This window comes from Stegostoma tigrinum, chromosome 6 (genome assembly GCF_030684315.1).
Source record: "Stegostoma tigrinum isolate sSteTig4 chromosome 6, sSteTig4.hap1, whole genome shotgun sequence".
Classification (NCBI taxonomy): domain Eukaryota; kingdom Metazoa; phylum Chordata; class Chondrichthyes; order Orectolobiformes; family Stegostomatidae; genus Stegostoma; species Stegostoma tigrinum.
The window spans coordinates 72,884,500-72,904,630 of NC_081359.1; the positions used below are offsets into that span (position 1 = coordinate 72,884,500).

At 40.8% G+C, this 20,131-nt stretch overlaps 2 protein-coding genes across 5 annotated transcripts in view; one reads left to right on the forward strand and one right to left on the reverse strand.

The window, feature by feature from the left end:
- Window positions 1-20,131, forward strand: part of ift88 (intraflagellar transport 88 homolog) — a 309,288-nt gene that overhangs the window by 100,850 nt on the left and 188,307 nt on the right. The window lies entirely within an intron of this gene.
- cryl1 (crystallin, lambda 1) overlaps window positions 1-20,131 on the reverse strand; it is a 113,654-nt gene that overhangs the window by 40,967 nt on the left and 52,556 nt on the right. For both annotated transcript variants that reach the window (XM_048532526.2, XM_048532525.2), the window contains 2 exons: window positions 19,125-19,286; window positions 4,288-4,482 (listed from right to left, as the gene is read on the reverse strand). In XM_048532526.2, the coding sequence (XP_048388483.1) occupies window positions 4,288-4,482; window positions 19,125-19,286 (357 nt within the window). The remainder of the gene's footprint in view (window positions 1-4,287; window positions 4,483-19,124; window positions 19,287-20,131) is intronic.

Sequence of the window (20,131 nt, forward strand, 5' to 3'; positions counted from 1 at the left end):
ACATTTTCCAATGCTTGGCCCATTGTCCTCTGTGCCTTACATGGCAAATGTACATCTAAATACTTCTTAAATGCCATGAGGATTTTTGCTCCTACCATTCTTTCAGGCAGTGAGCTCCAGTTTCCACAACTACCTAAAATCTATGCTCCCTGGTTACTGACTTCCCCACCAACTGGAAAAGTTCCTTCCTGTCTTCTCCATCTATGCCCTTCATAATTTTATACATCTCAATCATGTCCCCCGCTTAGTTCCCTCTGCTCCAAGGAAAACAACGCAATCTATCCAATCTTTCTTCGTTTCTTACCTTGTTAGCCCTGCTTAAGAACGTCATCTTACACTTAACTGGATTGAACTCCATTTGCCACTGGTCAGCCCATCTATATTGTTCTATGATCTAAGGCTATCCTCCTCATTATTTACGCCCATTCATTTTCACATCATCAGTGAACTTAATGACCAACCCTCCTACCCTCAAGTCTAGGGTCTCTTCACTGCTATCAAGGCAATATATGGGCCCAACATGCTTGGCCTTAAACCAGTATGCAGTAAGAATGGTACCCTTTCAAGAGACAGAGAAAGCACCAGCTTCCAATGGAAAGAATACTTCAAAGAATTCCTAAAGCATACTAACAATTGTCGGCCAGGATGTGTTTGAGGAAATACCTCAACTCCCCACCAAAGATGATCTTGTACTTGCACCTAGTGTGGCAGAGGTTGAAGCTGCCATTAGACACATGAACAACAGAAATGCTGCAGGAATAGATGGGATTCTAGTGGAGATTTTTAAACTTGGAGGAGCAGACTAACATCTTCGTCAGCTGCTCCTCAAAATCCAGGACAAAGTAAAAAGTCCCTGCTGACCTTAAGGATACTGCCAAGGCCACTGTCCTCAAGAATGGAGACTGTAAGAACTACCGATGACTGTCCCTACCCTCCACCACCAGGATCATTACATGAATCCTCGCTAGATGCCTCCTCCTAATCTCAAAGGAAATGCTTCCTAAAAGCCAGCACGGTTGTTGACCAAATTGTGGAAGACTGGATGTGATTTTCACTGCTCTGCAATTCCAAAAGAAATGCCAGGCACGACCCCAACCAGTCCACATGGCCTTCATTAACCTGACCACAGATTTTGACTCAGCCAATTGGGTAGTGCTATTCTGTCAAAGGCAGGCTATCCATTGAAACTCATCAACATACTTCAGCCTCTCCCAAACGAGATGTCAGCATTGTCCTTACCAACAGTAAAATGACAGAATCCTTTGAGGTCAAGACAGGGATCAAAGCAGGGGTGTGTCATCACTTCCCATCCTTTTCACCATCTTCATTGCGACTATTCTTCATCTTGTCAAGAACAAGCTTCCCAGTGGTATAGACATTTGAGTGAAATACAAGAAGAAAATGATACCCAGCTCACTTGTGGAACTTCTGTATTCGATGACAATATCATCACTGCTGTCTGAGAACAGAACCTTGAACCCTCACTTAATGTTTTACGGGAGCATATGGAAAAATCTGTCTCACCCTAAACCTCAAGAACATTCAAATCCTTCACCAATCCACCCAGGTCAAGTTCCAGTTCATCCCTCCATTATGATCGACGGAGAGCTCCTCCCAAATTTGGAGCATCTCCTCTACCTGGGAAGCTACCTTTCAAGTAAGGCTAACATCGATGCTAAGATTCAATATAGCTTCAAATCTATGACTGCTATCTTTGGACACCGAACAATGAGATGACATGATATATGTTTTGATACTAAGATCCTTGTGCATAAGGCAGCCATCCTTACAAATTTTCTGTATGGGTTGGAAACTTAGACTACACATAGATGCCACCTTAAGTCCATGAAGTACCAATGTTTGATACAGATTCTCCACATCAGCTGCGAAGATAGGTATACTAACATCAGCAGTCTTAAAGCAGCTAACAGCATCAGTATCAAAGCGATGATTTTTTGAAACCAACTCCACTGGGCTGGGCACATGCTTAGGCTGCTGGAATTCTGACTATCAAAGCAAATCATCTTCATCCAGCTCAAGGAAAGCATCAAAGGTGAGGACAACATAGGAAGTGTATCAAAGACTCTCTGAAGGCTTCCCTCAAGAAATGTAATATAGATGTCAGTGCGTGGGAGACCCTCTTCTGAAGAAACTAACTTGGAGGAAAGTCCTGTATGAAGGGACAAAATTCTTTGCAAATATCTGACAGCATGAGGAAGTACAGAAAAGGAACCAAAGAAAGGAATGTCAACAATCTCAAGGCCATGGATCAATTCCACCTCCCGGAAACATCTGTAAAATGCGTGGCCAGAGATATGGCTCTAGGATTAGGCTCATCAACCACCCAAGGACCACAGGACCCATGACCAACAACATGGGACTTTCAAGGTTGAGAATCATACTCATTACTGAGTGATTGCTGAGGACAGTATAATGGAGAAGGTATTCTCTCTGGTGTTTCTGTAATGCACATAGATGCTTGGATGAAATATGGTATGTTAACTTATTTTTTAAAATATTTAATATGTAAATGACCTGAAATATTCTTAAACAAAAACAAAGTTGCTGGAAAAGCTCAGCAAGTCTGGCAGCATCTGTGGAGGAGAAAACAGAGTTAATGTTTCAGGTCTCGTGACCGTTCCTCGGAACTCAGAAATTTTCTCTCTTATCTTCACTTCTTTTGTGTAATACACTTCTGTTTAATTGTTAAAACCAAGTCTGCAGCGTGGCATGCTTAGGTTTCAATGAAAAACCAACTTATTAAATAGAAAGAAATCCATCAAGCCAGATTTCAGTCTGTAATCTGACTTGTCCAATAATAACATCAACCAGGAACATAATACTAGGATCTGGAAGAAAGCATTTTTTTTCAAAAAGGGAGACAGAAATCTGGAAATTACAGGTCACGCACCCTGTATTCCCCCATTATAACACACCTGAGAGTTTCAAGAAACTTTATGTCATTCAGTACAAAGCAGCTTGCTCATTTGATTAACTCCTAATCCACCACCCTCAACATTTTGTCTTTTCAACAGTGTGTACCCCAACAGGATGCATTGCAACACCTCACCAAATCTCCTTGAACAGAACCCTCAAAGCTCACAACCTTGATCACCCAGTTAGCTCAAGGCAGACGTATGATGCATCACTATTTGCAAGTTCCCCTCCAAGTCATATCCCATTCTGACTTTGAAATATTTTATCATTCCTACTTTGGCACTGAGTCAAAGTTCCGGAATTCAGAATCACAGGAATATTACAGTGCAGGAGGAGGACATGTGGCCCACGGTGCTTGTACTGACTCTATTTTATAGTGCCAATCTCCTGCCTTTTGCCCATAACTTTACACACTATTACTAACTAAATAACCATCCAATGCTGTTGAATGTCTCAACTCCCTTCCTAATAGCAGTGATGAAGCTGCAAACTGGAGGTCAGGAATGGACAGAGGCCACAACCTGGAGAGCAGCAGTAGGGAAGAGGTTACAGTAGAGGTCACATAATTGGGAAAAAGGTCAGTGATTGAGAAAGACCACAACTTGGAAATTGGACAGCACTGGAGGAACCAATGTTAAAACAAATCTCAAGGTGTTCAATGCAATTATAGGCTCCAGTAATTTACTAAGTGCATCTTTCCTGTTTCAACCCAACAAAATAGATGACAGTCATTGGTTGGTTCATTTCTCAAGGCAATGCCCTGACCAGAGTCAATCTGCCTCGTTTAAAATTTAAATGAAGCCTGGCAGTTAAATATAAATGAGCATTCATGGATGCATTCTCTATGTCAACATCTCAATCAATCAGAGTCTATTTGCCAACGAACCAGCCCTTACCTTTCAGGAAGTACAAATGTTTGTTTCCGTGAATTCATATTCTTGGGAAAGATCCAGACAAGTCTGAGATGAAAAGCTTCAACAAAATACTCAAGCTCTGTACTGCCAAATAACTACTTTTAAATATTTATACTTAATAGCCGCGGTTATTTTTTCCATGCCCAAACCTGGAGGATAGGCAACCTGCTGTTAGCTACCTTGTAGTGGTATTCCAATTGGGTTTTGGAGGGTGGGTAAGAGATTCAAGATTCAGAGCCCTTATTTTCGAAGTGATAAAATATCTGATCTCAGAAACCCGCAAAAGATTAATTCTGCCGTTTTGTGGCATAATATATCAGAGAACCAACCCGCTACATCATTAAATGTCTGGACAAAACATCTTAAAGTCAACATACTTAATTATTTAACATAAACAGATGAGTATGCAGTAAGCTGTTGAAGAGATCATACGTACATGAACCAGTCTCCATGATTCTCCAATGATCGCATACTGAATTCGGTTCAAGACAAATCCGTCAATCTCTTTGCTCAGTTTGACTGGTGACTGGCCAATATCTTTCATAAGTGCATACGTTTGTTCCATTACAGCAGAATGTGTTTCAGGATGAGGAACCAGTTCAACCAGCGGAACATAGTACATCGGATTCACCTGAGAACATAAACATAATTTTCTTCAAACTCTTTGTATTAAAGACATGTTGTTTCATTGAAAATTTGCTGATGTTGGCAAGGAAACAACTGAACTAAAATCATATGGCATTCATTAAACATTGGGATCATGCATCCACAACATCCCATTGCCACTACATCAAAAACTTCCATCTTCCTTTTCAACAGCTACACTTGAAAAGACCAAGAAATTAAAATACTGCTGGTGGATGAAGGTGTGTATTTCTTCAAAACAAGCCGCTGCATTCTCAAGACATGTACTTCTCCAATTTCATACCCTTAGTGCAATACTTTACCTGTAGGAGTATAGTTTAGGGAACCTTGTTTCTCCAACGCAATAAGTGTTATGCTTCATTGCTTACATCCCATCAAGCAATCTATTTATTAAAGCTTTCAGAGCCTGAAAACTTTGAGAAACTTTATGGAAATGTTAAAGTTTTCATTAGTTCAAATGGCAGCTTTAATTTTTCTTTACTTATAAGATGTGAGTGTTTCTAGCTTAGGCCAGCTTTTATTGCCTATTCCTGGCTGTCCATTAGAAGGTAGTAGTGAACTGCTTTCCTCATCCACCGCAGTCCACCTTGTACATTCAGTTCCCCCAAACCCCTCTGTACTACCTACAAGATGTAGGCAGAAATTCATCAAAGCTCCTTAGACAGCATCTTCCAAAACTCAGGACCTCAACCATTTAGAATTTTAAATGGATGAGTGGGCACCATTGTAAGTCAATGCCTACAGTGATGATCTTACATGCTGGAGTTGATGTGGGATAGGATGCAGGCTGCACAGGTTTGAATGACTGAAGTTTAGAGTGAATGGGAGACTGATTAGCATGACTAAGGCATGGATGAGAATTTCAGCAGCAGATTATGAAAGCCATTTCTCAATCTCAGGATGTGTACACTAATCAAAAGGCATTTACTATGCACACCTGGTTATCCTGATTTGCTTATTTAATTGAGTAATAAAATAGTATTAAGTCTGTTAGCAAACAGTGTTGTAATAAGTTGGTTATATTATATTTCACTGTTCCTCACTGTGTCAAAAATGTTGATTAAAATTCCAGCTTATTCTGTTCACAATTTGGTCATGTCATCAGCCCACATATAACTGATTTCTAGCGCTGTCCTTTCTGTTAATTCTCACAATCCCCTTCACAAATCTGTTTAGGATTCCCCTTTATCTTACACTAACATATGTAATAACCTATTCTCTTTCCTTCCCTTAATATGCTTCCTATTTTTAGGATTCAGTACTTTGCTAGATTCATCCCACAGTTCCAGTCTAAGATAGCTTGCTGATTTTAAAGGCTGTGTTCACCCCTTCACTGGCCTGCAGTGACTAATTTTATAAGTTCCATCCAATTATCTTTTGTAACCATTTATCCTATTCTGCAGGAACTCTTGTTGGTAAGACTTCCCTTTATTGTTTGATCAAATTTCTCCACATCTTCCCAGATCTATTATCCATTGGTAATTATACCACATGATGCATACCTCATGATTTGTCATTCTCAAATTATCTACTTGAGCTTCTTTTGAAGCTTTTCATCTTACACTCATCAGGGAATTCACAAGATGACCAAGGTAAAGTGGAATGACAATTTTTACTGCATTAGGAGACAGAATGGATGAAGTGTTGATGAATCTAGCGAAGTATTGATTAGTTCAGAGAATTAATAGATCATAGAATCCCTACAGTATGGAAACAGGCCCTTTGGCCCAACAAGTCCACACTGACCCACAGAGCATCCCACCCAGACGCATCCCACATAACCCACCCAATCTACACATCCCTGAACTTTGGGCAATTTAGCATGGTCAGTCCACCTAACCTGCACATCTTTGGACTGTGGGAGTAAACCAAAGAACTTGGAGGAAACCCATGCAGATGTGGGGAAAATGTGCAAACTCCACAGAGATAGTTGCCCAAGGGTGGAATCGAACCTGGGTCCTTGGTGCTGTGAGGCAGCAGTGTTACCACTAAGCCATGGTGCCGCCCTAAAGTTGTCAAGTTAGATGATGGGCAACAGATAACTACTAAGCTTTCCTTAAGGTCCTAATTATGAAATTTACCTTAACAACCTAAAGTCCCTGAGGGATGGTCACCGGACCCAAGACATTAACTCTAAATTTTTCTTCACAGATCCTGCCAGACCTGCTGAGCTTTGCCAACCTCTGTTTTGGTTCAAGAAATCTGCCATGGTTTTTCTATTACTGTATACAGAAAGCCTATCTTTTCTAGTCAATAAACACATTGGGATTCCTACAGTTTGTGTGCTGGAAGCTTAGCCTTATTGACAACATTGTAAATAGGGTTCAAGCCATCTGTTCACAGTGAAAGCCTTTTGTGGAAGTAGGGCACATCAAAGCCATCCTACAAGATAATGGTTACTCTGATCAGATCATTTCTCGCTGTACACTGCACAAACTTATGAGTAGGCCTAGGATCATCACATTCAATGCAGAAGAGCGTCCGGTCTACCTCAGGTTGCACTGCAGAGGTAAAGTAAAATTTGAGCAACAGGTAAAGCTAACTCTTTCATGGTGCTACCATGTAATATTAACACAAGTGGCATTTGGCAATAACAAAAGGTGCCAACAAGTGTAAAAGGCTGCCTGCCTACCACATATGGGTAATGAATGTGGGCTATGAATTTTAGTGACAATTTCATACTAATTATGTAGAACATATATCCCAAAGACTGGCAAAATCATATTAAATAGCACATCCCTTCAGCTTACAACAAGTAATGGACTCAATCAACCTATGCTCGCAAAACTCAAAATTCAGTGATAATGGGAACTGCAGATGTTGGAGAATCCAAGATAACAAAATGTGAAGCTGGATGAACACAGCAGGCCAAGCAGTATCTGAGATGCTGTTTGGCCTGCTGTGTTCATCCAGCTTCACACTTTGTTATCAAAATTCAGTGTCCAACTTTAGATTTGATGCTTTGATTGGACAATATTTGTTAAATATTTCTGAGTGTTCTGAGACTTATGCTGAAAACCAATTTAAAATTGTCAGTTGGACTTGCATACAGAATCTATTGGTACACAGGGCTCTATTGTTTGTGGGCAGAAAAAAACATGTACATACATTGTGAACAAAAACAAAGTTGCTGGAAAAGCTCAGCAGGTCTGGCAGCATCTGTGGAGGAGAAAACAGAGTTAACATTTCGGGTCCAGTGACCCTTCCTCAGAACATACATTGTGTCTGTTTCAGTCTAACAAAATAGGTGACAGCCTATTCTCGAGTTCATTTCTCAAAGCAATGTCAATGACCAACCAGAGTCAACCTGCTTGGTTCAAATTAAACAGAACCTGGCAGGTATCTGATGGTCATCACCAACTGGTACATTTTCCACAACGACGCCTCTATCACAGTTCACTTGCTAACCAATCCAATTTGCAACCTTTCCTCGCACAGTGTGAAAAATTGTTCGTCTTTACATTGGTATTTTTGAGTATGTCCTGATGAAGAAAAGCTTCAGCAAAGGATGTCTTTTTTCAACAATAGTCAAATTCTACACTAGCAAAGACAATTATATGATTTAAAAACTTTAGACAATTTTCTACTTCTCTGCATTAGAAGATAATTTCAGCTTTCTTTTGGCTTGAAAATCCTACAGTGAGTATTAATGGAGTTTTAAGTTGTTATTTAAGCAATTGGCTTCTTCAATTCATCTTTCTTGTTTGATTGCTGCAAACATATTCACTTCTTTCAAACAGATTATATTTAACACTTTGAAACCACTTGAAATGTTCCCATTAATACTAATTAACTAATATTAAAAACATTAATATTTTTAGGTTTTTTCATTAGATTTTACTTCCATTGGGTGTTCCCTTTCATATATTCTTCTACCTTCTTTTTTTTCAAACAGTTCCCCTTTTAATTCTGGAACAAAAACAAAGTTGCTGGAAAAGCTCAGCACGTCTGGCAGCATCTGTGAAGGAGAAAACAGAGTTAACATTTCGGGTCCGGTGACCCTTCCTCAGAACTCAATTCTTCTGCTTTCATTTTAAAAGCTGTTTGCTTCTAATGCCATTTGCTGAGGACAAGATGAGATAAGGTGTTCTAGGATAAGTCACACCTTTCATGAAAAAGAACACAGTCACCTTCAAGCAATGAAGGTTCTTGTTGGAATCAGATTTCCTCAGCCAGTCTTTTGTTGTTTGCTGTCTACTGTTTGTGCATGGATATCATTGCACTTAAAGTGAAATTCACAGCCCTCAAGAAGCAACCAGGCAATACAAATCCATTCCAGTTACATCAAGCAGTACAAAGGCTTTAAAGGTCCATTGTATGCCAACAATATGAGAATGCAACATAATAATATGAGTAGGTTCTGAAGCCTCTCTCAGCATTCAATTAGATCGCAGCTGATTTGTGCCTTGACACCATTTATTCCAACTCCCTCAATGCCATTTAATAACAAAAATCCATCAATCTCAATTTTGAATTTCCAATCATTCTCCAAAAAGCCATTCAGACTAGAAAAAACGACTTCCAGATTTCCCAACCAATCGTGTGAAAAAGTGACTCCTGACATTAATGTTGAATGACAAGTTGAATGACAGTATTTCTAGCTACAATGTGTTTAGGAAGAACAAGGAAGGGTAAAAGAAAGAACCAGGCTGGCAGTAAGTGTCAAGAACAATATTACAATTCAACTGATGGATAATATATTGAAGTGTTCAAAGACTTAACATTTTGGTTGGAGTTATGTCATTAATAGGAGGAGGCTTCAACTATCTTAACACGAACTGTCGGCAAAAATTGTGCAAAGGCAGTGGTGGGATGAAGAATCCCGAAGATGTCTACAGGAGGACTTTCTTAAATCAGTACTGGAATGGATTTTATATCCATGCATTGAGCATCCCACCTACTTCACAATTGTAAAATAGGGCATGATATAACTGGGGTCGTAATTCTCATCACATTAGTCTGACAAAGTACAGAAGACAAGTGGGCGCGACAATCAGCAGTCACCCTCCTCCCCCAATTTTTAAAGCAATAATTAACACTCCATTCTTTTCAGGCACGCTGATGTGAAAATGTTTGGGTGTGTTTTAAAGCAGCTATCATGAGGTGGAATGGGGAGGAAGAGAAAACCTGCCAGCATGGTTGAACGTAGCAGCAGACTTTCATGGGAAAGTAGCAGTGATTCCACTTCTTTTTCACCTTTGAAAAGACAGATAGATTCTGAGAGCAGAGGCTTTTACAATTCTAAATGTGACTAACTCATTGTTTGAGGCATTAACCCTCTGTCACATAATGTCATGTCTCACATTGCTGATCTAAGTGGCCTTTTTCCCATAAGTCACTAGTTGGCTATTCAGTGCTTGATTGGACAGCAGGTGCAGGAATAAGTGGACTGCTGAATTTCCATTCTACCTTCTTTACATCATCAAGAAACATAAAATTTCCAGCCCTGTGAGGGAGGAAGTTGTGCCAGATCTAGTTCAAGAAAATAAAGTGAAGCAAATAGAATGTGTTTCAGTGCGAGAATATCTGTGGAAATAATGATCATAATATGGTCTGACTTAAAATGATTATAGAAAGTGACAAAGAAAAATGTGAAAATGCTCAAACTGGAAGAAAGCCAAATTAATTTGTTTGGGAAGGGGCCAATGGGAGGACTGGGAATACAAAACAGACAAAAATAAACTGATAAGATAAATGGCAGGCATTAAAAGCTGAAGGCAGTTCAGATACAAGCCAAGCATGTTCCAGTACAAAGGAAACAAAAGAAAAATCCAAACCTTGAGTTTCTTGGATGTCAAAGGAAAGAGAGGCCAAAATAAAACAGAAATTATTACTGCAAATATCAGGTATAGAAAGTAGTCCAAAATCAGTCTGTATATGGGGCAAAAAATTGATAAATAGCAAAGAATGTCTGAGCATTGATTAATTACTAACATAAAAAAATCTAAAACCTTCAGGAATCATTTAAAAAACAAAAAAGATAGTTAAAGAAATAGTGAAGCCAAGTAGGATCTAAAAAGAAAGGCAGAAGCATTGGCTGCTGTATGAAATAATCCTGCCAGTTGTGTTTGCATCTTTTTTCACAAAAGATTATGAAGTAAATACTATACCGCAGGGAGTGAATAGTAGAGCTATTGGGTAGAATAAAAATAAACAGAAAAGTTCTAAATAAATTGGCATCATTCAAAGTTCTGGCTTTTCCCAGAAGCATAAGCAAAGAGATAACAGGAGACAGGAGTTTAAACAGGGAGTCGAAACATCAGTAGAGACACAATAGAAGAGACATGTTTAAAACGAGTACTTCTACACCAGTAAAGGGAAAGTAAGAATTTGTAGGCCCAGCAAGGGGAGCTGATTTGTGACTAAAGGTGATAAATTTCTACTTTCCATTAAAACTACTGAATAAGGTAAAAATATGCTAAAGGGGGTTAAAATAAGTTAAAAGTACGATCAAGTATGGCAGGGCAGTTCAGCCAAGTAGAATGTTCATAATATAGCATGAACACTTCACATGATCTCATTGAACACATGTGCAGCAAAGACAGAGGGTCCCAATAGCTGTGTTGCCTACCCGGTGGCAAAGTTCAAGGCATCCCTTCTGGATGGAGAAGAACTTAGAGTGAAGGGGAAGGATCAATTGTCTCGGTCCACATAAGCACCAACAACAGAAGGAAGACCAGGAAGGAGAGTCTGCTGAGAGACTGTAAGCAGCTCAGGTCTCATTTGAAAGAACCACAAAGATAATAATCTCCATATTAGGGTAAGTATGATTAGTGAGATAAATACATGGCTCAAAGATTAGTGTGGGAGAAATGGGTTCCAATGCATGAGACATTGGTGTCAGTAATAGGGAAAGAGAGAAGTATCCCATTGGGACAGGCTTCACTGAATCATGCCAGGACCAGTGTCCTGGTGTATTAGAGTTGTGGAACAAAAGTTGCTGAAAAGCTCAGTGGGTCTGGCAGCATCTGTGAGGAAAAAATCAGATGTAACAATTTCAGGTCCAGTGACCCTTCCTCAGAACTGATGGTAGTTGGGAAAATGTCAGTATATATGCAGAAAATAGGGAGGGGGATGGGATAGGGAGTAAACAATAGGATAGAGCCTGAAGAGAGAGAAAGACAGCTGGACAGACAAAGTTGATAACAATCTGGCTAGGAGGGTAAATAGTTGTTAATGGGAACTATTATTGATTCACAACAGGTAGTGTGTAATGGCAGGCTATGTGATAACAAGGCCTGGTGTGTGGGGTAGGGGGCTGGGACATGGGAGAGTTAGGCCCTAAAATTATTGAACCCGACATTGAGTCTAGACGTCTGCAGGGTCCCCAAGCAGAAAATGAGGTGTGTTCTTCCAGCTTGCATTGAGCTTTGCTGCAACATTGCAGCAAGCCAGAGGCAGAGATGTTGGCCAGGGAGGAGGGTGGTGTGTTAAAATGCCAGGTAACAGGTAGCTCAGGGTCTTTTGCGTGAGCAGAACGTAAAGCAGTGAATGCAGTCGACCAGATTCTGGGAAGTACAGGTGAAGTGTTGCTTCACCTGGAAAATGGTTGAGCCTTTGGATAGTAGGGAGGGAGGAGGTAAATGGACAAGTGTTGCACCTTCGCCAGTTGCAGGGCAAGGTGCCGTAGGGCTGTTGTGGACGGTTGGGGATGAAGAAAAAGTGGATCAGATGTCCTGGAGGGAACAGTCCCTGTGGAACACAGACAAGGGAGGGATGGAGACAAAAACAAAATTGCTGGAAAAGCCCAGCAGGTCTGGCAGCATCTATGAAGGTAAAAACAAAGTTACTGTTTAGGGTCCAGTGGCCCTTCCTCAGAACTTCCTCAGAGGGGAGGGGAATATGTGTCTGGTGATGACATCTTACTGGACGTGGCAGAAATGCCAGCTGATAATCTTCTGGATGTCGATGCTGGTGGGATGGTAGGTAAGAAGGGGAACCCTATCGCTGTTGCTGGAGAGAAGAGAAGGGGTGAAGGCAGAAGTGCAGGAGATGGTTTGGACTGGTTGAGGGCCCTGTTGAGCAAGTAGGTGGACATTTCAGAGACTCCCTTGTTGAAGTTGGCCTCATTTGAACAATGCGATGGAAACAGAGGAACCGACAGAATGGATGGAGTACTTGCAGGAAGCAGCGTGCGAGGATGTATAGAAAAGGTAGCTGTGGGAGTCGATAGTTTTATAATGGATATTAGTGGCCAGTCGATCCCCAGAAATGCAAACAGAGATGTTGAAGAAGGGAAGGAAGGAGTCAAATACAGACCAGGTGAAAGTGAGGGCAGGGTGGAAACTCGAAGCAAAATCGATGGATTTTTTTCAATTCTGGACAAGAGAAGAAGGCAGCACTGATGATATCATCGATATATCGGTGAAAGAGTTGTGGCCCTTGTGGGTACTCACGACCACTTCTCTGTCCTGAAGAGTTGTGGAAATGGCTTTAAAGTAATTAGTTGGCAATATGGTTCAATTGAAGGAGAAGTTTAAAAGAAAACAAAAAAAAAGGAAAGCAGGGAAGCAGGGTGTGAGGAAGCAAACAATAATCAAAGTGTAGCAGGAAGGGGTGAAAAATATATGCCAAAGAGTGCAGAAATTAGAACATGGGTAAGCAATGATCATTTAAAAAAAAATCAAAACTTAAGGTTCTTTTATGTTACAAATCCAAGTGTTTTTACAAGAAAGATGAGTTGACAGCACAAAGAGAAATAAATCAAGATGATTGATAGCAATTATGGAGACATGGTAACAGGGTGACCAAGACTGGGAACTCAATATTCAAGGAAATTCAATGTTCAATAAGAAAAGACAAAAAGGAAGGAGGTGGGGTAGCTTGTTACTAAAAGAAGTCATCAGTGTGGTGGTGAGTAGTGATATAGGTGTAACAAATTATGATGCGGAATTAGTTTGGTTGGAAAATCAGGAACAAGAAGGTAAAGAGGTCAAACTTGCAGTCAGCTATCGGCCCCAAAGATCTGTGCCACTCTAGGTTAAAGTACAAATTGGGAAATAACGGATGCCTATAAGAAGAGTATTACAATTGTTGTTGGTGATTTTAATCTGCATATTGACTGGACAAATCAATGGGCAAGCATAATGTGGAAGACAAAATGTAGAGTAGACGAGGGATTGTTTCTTAGATTTTGCAGAACCTATCATTGAACAGGCGATTTTAGGTTTAGTAATGTGTATTGAAGTAGGATTAACAGAGATCTGATATTTAAGGATCCTCTAGAGGCTAGAGAGCACGGCATAGCAGAATTTCAAATTCAGTTTCAAACCAATGTCCTCAACTCAAATATGAACAATTACAAAGGAATGAGAAAAAAAATTCCAAAGAAGACAAACAAACAAGGTGCTAATGGGAGAGAGATCTTGTAAAAATCTCTATTTCAAGGGATCGAGTATGTGATAAACCTATGGGACTAAAGGCAGACAAATCATCAAGATCTGCTGGCTTCATCCAAGGGTTTTAAAGGGAGTGATTACAAAATATTCCAGAAATCAATCTATTCCAGGAAAAGTCCAACTGGATTAACATGATCATACAAAGTCAACATTATTTTGTGAAAAAAAATCATGTTTGAAAACTTTGCTGCAGTTCTTTGAATATAAAACAAATAGAGTTGATAAACAGGAACCCATAGATGTAGTGTACTTGTATTTTCAGAAGGCATTAGATAAGGTGCCACATAAAAGATAGGAGCTCACAATATTGCTAATAATGTATAAGTATGGATTGAGGATTGGCTGCCACACAAAGAGTCAGGGTTAATTGGTCTTCTTCAGACTAGTGAAATACCACAAGGACCAGTCCATGGGCCTCAATTATATACCATATACATTAATCACTTACAGGAGAGGTGCAGGTATAATGTATCCAACTTTCTGATGATACATGAGATGAGAACATAAGGATTCTGCAAGGGCATAGAACATAGAACATAGAACAGTACAGCACAGAACAGGCCCTTCAGCCCACAATGTTGTGCTGACCATTGATCCTCATGCATGCACCCTCAAATTTCTGTGACCATATGCATGTCCAGCAGTCTCTTAAATGACCCCAATGACCTTGCTTCCACAACTGCTGCTGGCAACGCATTCCATGCTCTCACAACTCTCTGTGTAAAGAACCCGCCTCTGACATCCCCTCTATACTTTCCTCCAACCAGCTTAAAACTATGACCCCTCGTGCTAGCCATTTCTGCCCTGGGAAATAGTCTCTGGCTATCAACTCTATCTATGCCTCTCGTTATCTTGTATACCTCAATTAGGTCCCCTCTCCTCCTCCTTTTCTCCAATGAAAAAAGTCCGAGTTCAGTCAACCTCTCTTCATAAGATAAGCCCTCCAGTCGAGGCAGCATCCTGGTAAACCTCCTCTGAACCCTCTCCAAAGCATCCACATCTTTCCTATAATAGGGCGACCAGAACTGGACACAGTATTCCAAGTGCGGTCTAACCAAAGTTTTATAGAGCTGCAACAAGATCTCACGACTTTTAAACTCAATCCCCCTGTTAATGAAAGCCAAAACACCATATGCTTTCTAAACAACCCTGTCCACTTGGGTGGCCATTTTAAGGGATCTATGTATCTGCACACCAAGATCCCTCTGTTCCTCCACACTGCCAAGAATCCTATCCTTAATCCTGTACTCAGCTTTCAAATTCGACCTTCCAAAACGCATCAGCTCGCATTTACCCAGGTTGAACTCCATCTGCCACCTCTCAGCCCATCTCTGCATCCTGTCAATGTCCCGCTGCAGCCTACAACAGCCCTCTATACTGTCAACGACACCTCCGACCTTTGTGTCGTCTGCAAACTTGCTGACCCATCCTTCAATCCCCTCATCCAAGTCATTAATAAAAATTACAAACAGTAGAGGCCCAAGGACAGAGCCCTGTGGAACACCACTCACCACTGACTTCCAGGCAGAATATTTTCCTTCTACTACCACTCGCTGCCTTCTGTTGGCCAGCCAATTCTGTATCCAGACAGCTAAGTTCCCCTGTATCCCATTCTTCCTGACCTTCTGAATGAGCCTACCATGGGGAACCTTATCAAATGCCTTACTGAAGTCCATATACACCACATCCACAGCTCGACCCTCATCAACTTTTCTAGTCACATCCTCGAAAAACTCGATAAGGTTTGTGAGGCATGACCTGCCCCTCACAAAGCCGTGCTGACTGTATTTGATCAAGCCATGCTCTTCCAGATGGTCATAAATCCTATCCCTCAGAATCCTTTCTAACACCTTGCAGACGACAGACGTGAGACTGACTGGTCTGTAATTGCCGGGGATTTCTCTATTTCCTTTCTTGAAGAGAGGAATTACATTTGCCTCTCTCCAGTCCTCAGGTACGACTCCAGTGGAGAGCGAGGATGCAAAGATCTTCGCAAGTGGCAAAGCAATTGCATTTCTCGCTTCCCAAAGCAGCCGAGGACAAATCTGGTCCTGTCAATCTTAATGTTTGACAAAATTTTCAGCACATCAGCTTCCTCTATCTCTATCCATTCCAGCATGCACACCTGCTCTTCAAAGGTTTCATTCACTACAAAGTTCGTTTCTTTCGTAAAGACAGAAGCAAAAAACTCATTTAGGGCTTCCCCTACCTCCTCAGACTCCACGCACAAGTTCCCTATGCTATCCCTGATCAGCCCTACTCTTTCTTTGACCATTCTCTTATTCCTCACGTAAGTGTAACATGCCTTGTGTTTTCCCTAATTCCTTCTGCCAAGCCTTTCTCGTGCCCCCTCCTGGCTCTCCTCAGACCATTTTTGAGCTCCTTCCTTGCCTGCGTGTAATCCTCTCTAGCTGAACTTGACCCTAGCTTCCTCCACCTCAAGTAAGCTACCTTCTTCCTTTTCACAAGAAGCTCCACCGCTCTCGTCATCCAAGGTTCCTTTATCTTACCCCTTCTTGCCTGTCTCAGAGGGACATATTTACTCATCACTCGCAACAACTGTTCCTTAAACAGTCTCCACATGTCTATAGTTCCCTTACCATGGAACAATTGCTCCCAGTCCATCCTTCCTAACTCATGCCTAATCGCGTCATAGTTTCGTCTTCCCCAATTAAATATCCTCCCATTTTGCCTAATCCTCTCCTTCTCCTTAGCTATGTAGAATGTGAGGCAGTTATGGTCACTATCACCAAAATGCTCTCCCACCACAAGATGATATAAATAGGTTGAATGAATGGGCAAAAGCTTATCAGATAGAGTTTAATGTAGGAGAGCAATGAGGTCGTATGCTTTGGTGGGAAGAATCAAAATGAAAAATTATTTAAATGGAGAAAGATCCCTTTGCACTGCACTTGTTTGGAATCTAAGCGTTTTGGTGCATGTAACTCAAGAAGTCAGCATACAAATGCAGCAAGTAATTAAGAAAACACATAGAATTTTGGCTTTTATCCTTGTGGCTTGGAATTTAAAAGCCTATTACAACTTTACAGGGATTTGTGAGGCTGCACCTTAAGTACAGTGTACAATTTTGGTCCCTCTATTTCAAAAATGAAACATTGGCATTTGAGGCTGTTCGAAAGAGATTCTCTAGACTAATTCCTGATAAAAGAAAGATAATGAGCATTGAATCAAAATTTTCAGAGAGTCAGTGCAGACAGGTTGGGCCAAATAGCCACCTTGTGCACAGTAACACTTCTGTGAAAGGTGGACGCCCAATTGACTAAGGTACAGGAGGCAAAGATTAATGGCAAACATATGACTTTCTGACTGGACTAGTGGGCCCCAGGAGTTGGTGTTATAATCTTTGAAATTCTTCTCATACATGAATGATTAGACTTGATTACAGGAAGTAAAATTTCAATGTTTGAACATGGAAAAAATGGTCAACAATGTAATATACATTGAGTGGATAGTAGGAAAGATCAGCAGAAAGCGATCAGACTGGTGAAATAGGTAGATATATGGCAATTTAATGTGGTTAATTGTGGAGTGATACACCATGAATGGAACATTGTGAAAAGACAGATGATTCTAGAGCAGCATATGGTGTAAGTACAGTGATGTGGGCTATATATACATTGAAATTTTACTTCCTGTAATCAAGTCTAATCATTCATGTACGAGAAGAATTTCAAAGATTATAACACCAACACCTGGGGCCCACTAGTCCAGTCAGAAAGTCATATGTTTGCCATTAATCTTTGCCTCCTGTATCTTTGAAGAAAATTGGATGCTTGTTTTGTCAATAAAGACTTTACTATATTTGTTGACCGGATATAGCAAACCCTGGTTAGATTTAATTACTTATTCCTAATTGCCCTTGAGAAGGGTGTTTATCTGCCTTCTTGAACAACCGTAGGACACGTACAGCCCACAAGCTGTTAGGAAGAGAGTTCAGGCATGTTGGCCTAATGATAGTGAAGGAATTCAGTTCTTGTATTGAGCATAATAACAAGGAATCGTGCTGACCTTTAATGACTGATGATACTGATAAATTGGGTGATGCACTTTGGAAGAAGTAGGAAGACAATGGGGGTACTCAATGAAAGGCAGGACAGAGGAACAGAGGGAACTTGGAGTGTTTGTCCACAGATTCCGGAAGGTGATTAACTGGGTAACTAAAAAGGCACGTGGGATACTTGCCTTTATTAGTCAAGGCACAAATTGTAAGAGCAATGATGTTATATTGGGAGTTCTACGTAGCTTTGGTTAGGCCACAACTGAAGTACCGTGTGCAGTCCGGTCACTCACTATATGAAGAATGTGATTGCACTGGAGGGCGTACAGAGGAGATTCATACAATGTTGCCTGGGAGGAGCATTTCAGCTATGAAGAGAGGCTAGATAAACTCAGGTTGTTTTCTTTACAGCAAAGAAGGTTGTGCGTGGATTGAGGTATATTTGGTTACAAAGCGCACAGACAGAGTGGTAGAAAGCAGCTGTTCCCCTTAGGCAAAGGGTCAAGAACAAGGGGAGACACTTTTAAGGTAAAAGACAGGAAGTTTAGAAGGACAATATTTTTCGCCTTAAGGATGTGGGAGATCTGGAAATGCACCGGTTAGGAGGGTAGTCGAGACAGGAAACCTCACAATCTTTAAAAAGTACTTGGATGAACACTTAAAGTGTCATGATCTTCAAGACTACGGCCTATTGTAGGAAAGTGAGATTGATGTGGACATTTTAGCAGTACAGATTAGATGGACCAAAAGACCTCTTCTGTACTGTATGATTCTATTCTATGACTAATTAAGCCTTGGCAGATTTCTTGTGTAATTTCAAACATGCTTTGTGAGTTTTTTTAATACTATTCATTTTAATGAACAGAAAAATAAACTTTTTTTAGAAATTTACAATGGGAATAAGGATCTCCCATCTCCAAATTCTCATCAAAATGATTTATTGAGTTTCAGCTCAGCACTCTCTTGCCTCGTTCTATAACCAAAACCTTGATTTTCATTTGATAGCATATGTACAAAAGTTAAGGATCTTCAAACAGTCTTTAATTATCTTACTGAAAACCTGAAAGAATTTAGTGAAATAATGCTTTTGCTTTGCATCACTTTTTTCTACACGTTGCCAAAATGCATAATCCTGATAAGCAATAATTTAAATTTCTGAACAGTTAGGTACATATATTAAATATCACTGCTGAGCAGTGTATATATACTTACAGGATGGGCCACAATGCATTGCTTCACATGCTTAAGACCAGAGAACAATTTTGAAGGCAAAAGACAAGAGGTAGAACTGCCGAGAATCACGTTGTCATTCATAAGCTTATCTAGGTCTTGGAAAACCTCCTTCTTCAGTTCCAAATTCTCAGGAATACATTCCTGCATCATATAAAGGCAAGAAATATAATCAACATCACTCCGTATTCTGCACACAGCAGCTATTTGAGCTACAAATTTGTACTGTGAAATAATGTAATGAATACTTCATGCAAACAACATGAAAAGTAAACTCTGGAAACCAGCCTGTATCATTAGAAAATCCAACGCATCATCCTTTGACACTTCCGCCATCTGCAAATCGACCCTGCTACCAAAGACATTTTTCCCTCCCCACCCTTATCTGCTTTCTGGAGGGACCACTCTCTCCATGACTCCCTCGCTCCATGACTCCCCTCCAACCCCACTACACCCGGCACATTTCCCTGCAACCACAGGAAGTTCTACACCTGCCTCTACACCTCCCCCCTCACCCCCATTCCAGGCCCCTAGAAGACCTTCCACATGTAGTAGATGTTCACCTACACATCTGCTAATGTGGTATATTGTATCCACTGTTCCCGCTGTGGCCTCCTCTACATCGGGGAAACCAAGCAGAGGCTTGGGGACCGCTTTGCAGAACACCTACGCTCGGTTTGCAACAAACAACTGCACCTCCCAGTCGCAAATCATTTCAACTTGCCCTCCCACTCCTTAGATGACATGTCCATCCTGGGCCTCCTGCAGTGCCACAATGATGCCACCTGAAGGTTGTAGGAACAGTACCTCATATTTCACTTGGGAACCCTGCAGCCCAATGATATCAATGTGGACTTCACAAGCTTCAAACTCTCCACCCCTCCAACCGCCCCAAAACTAGCCCATCTTGTCCCTGCCTCCCTAACATGTCCTTTCTTCCACTTATCCTCTCCTTCCACCTCAAGCCCCACCCCCCTCTCCTACCTACT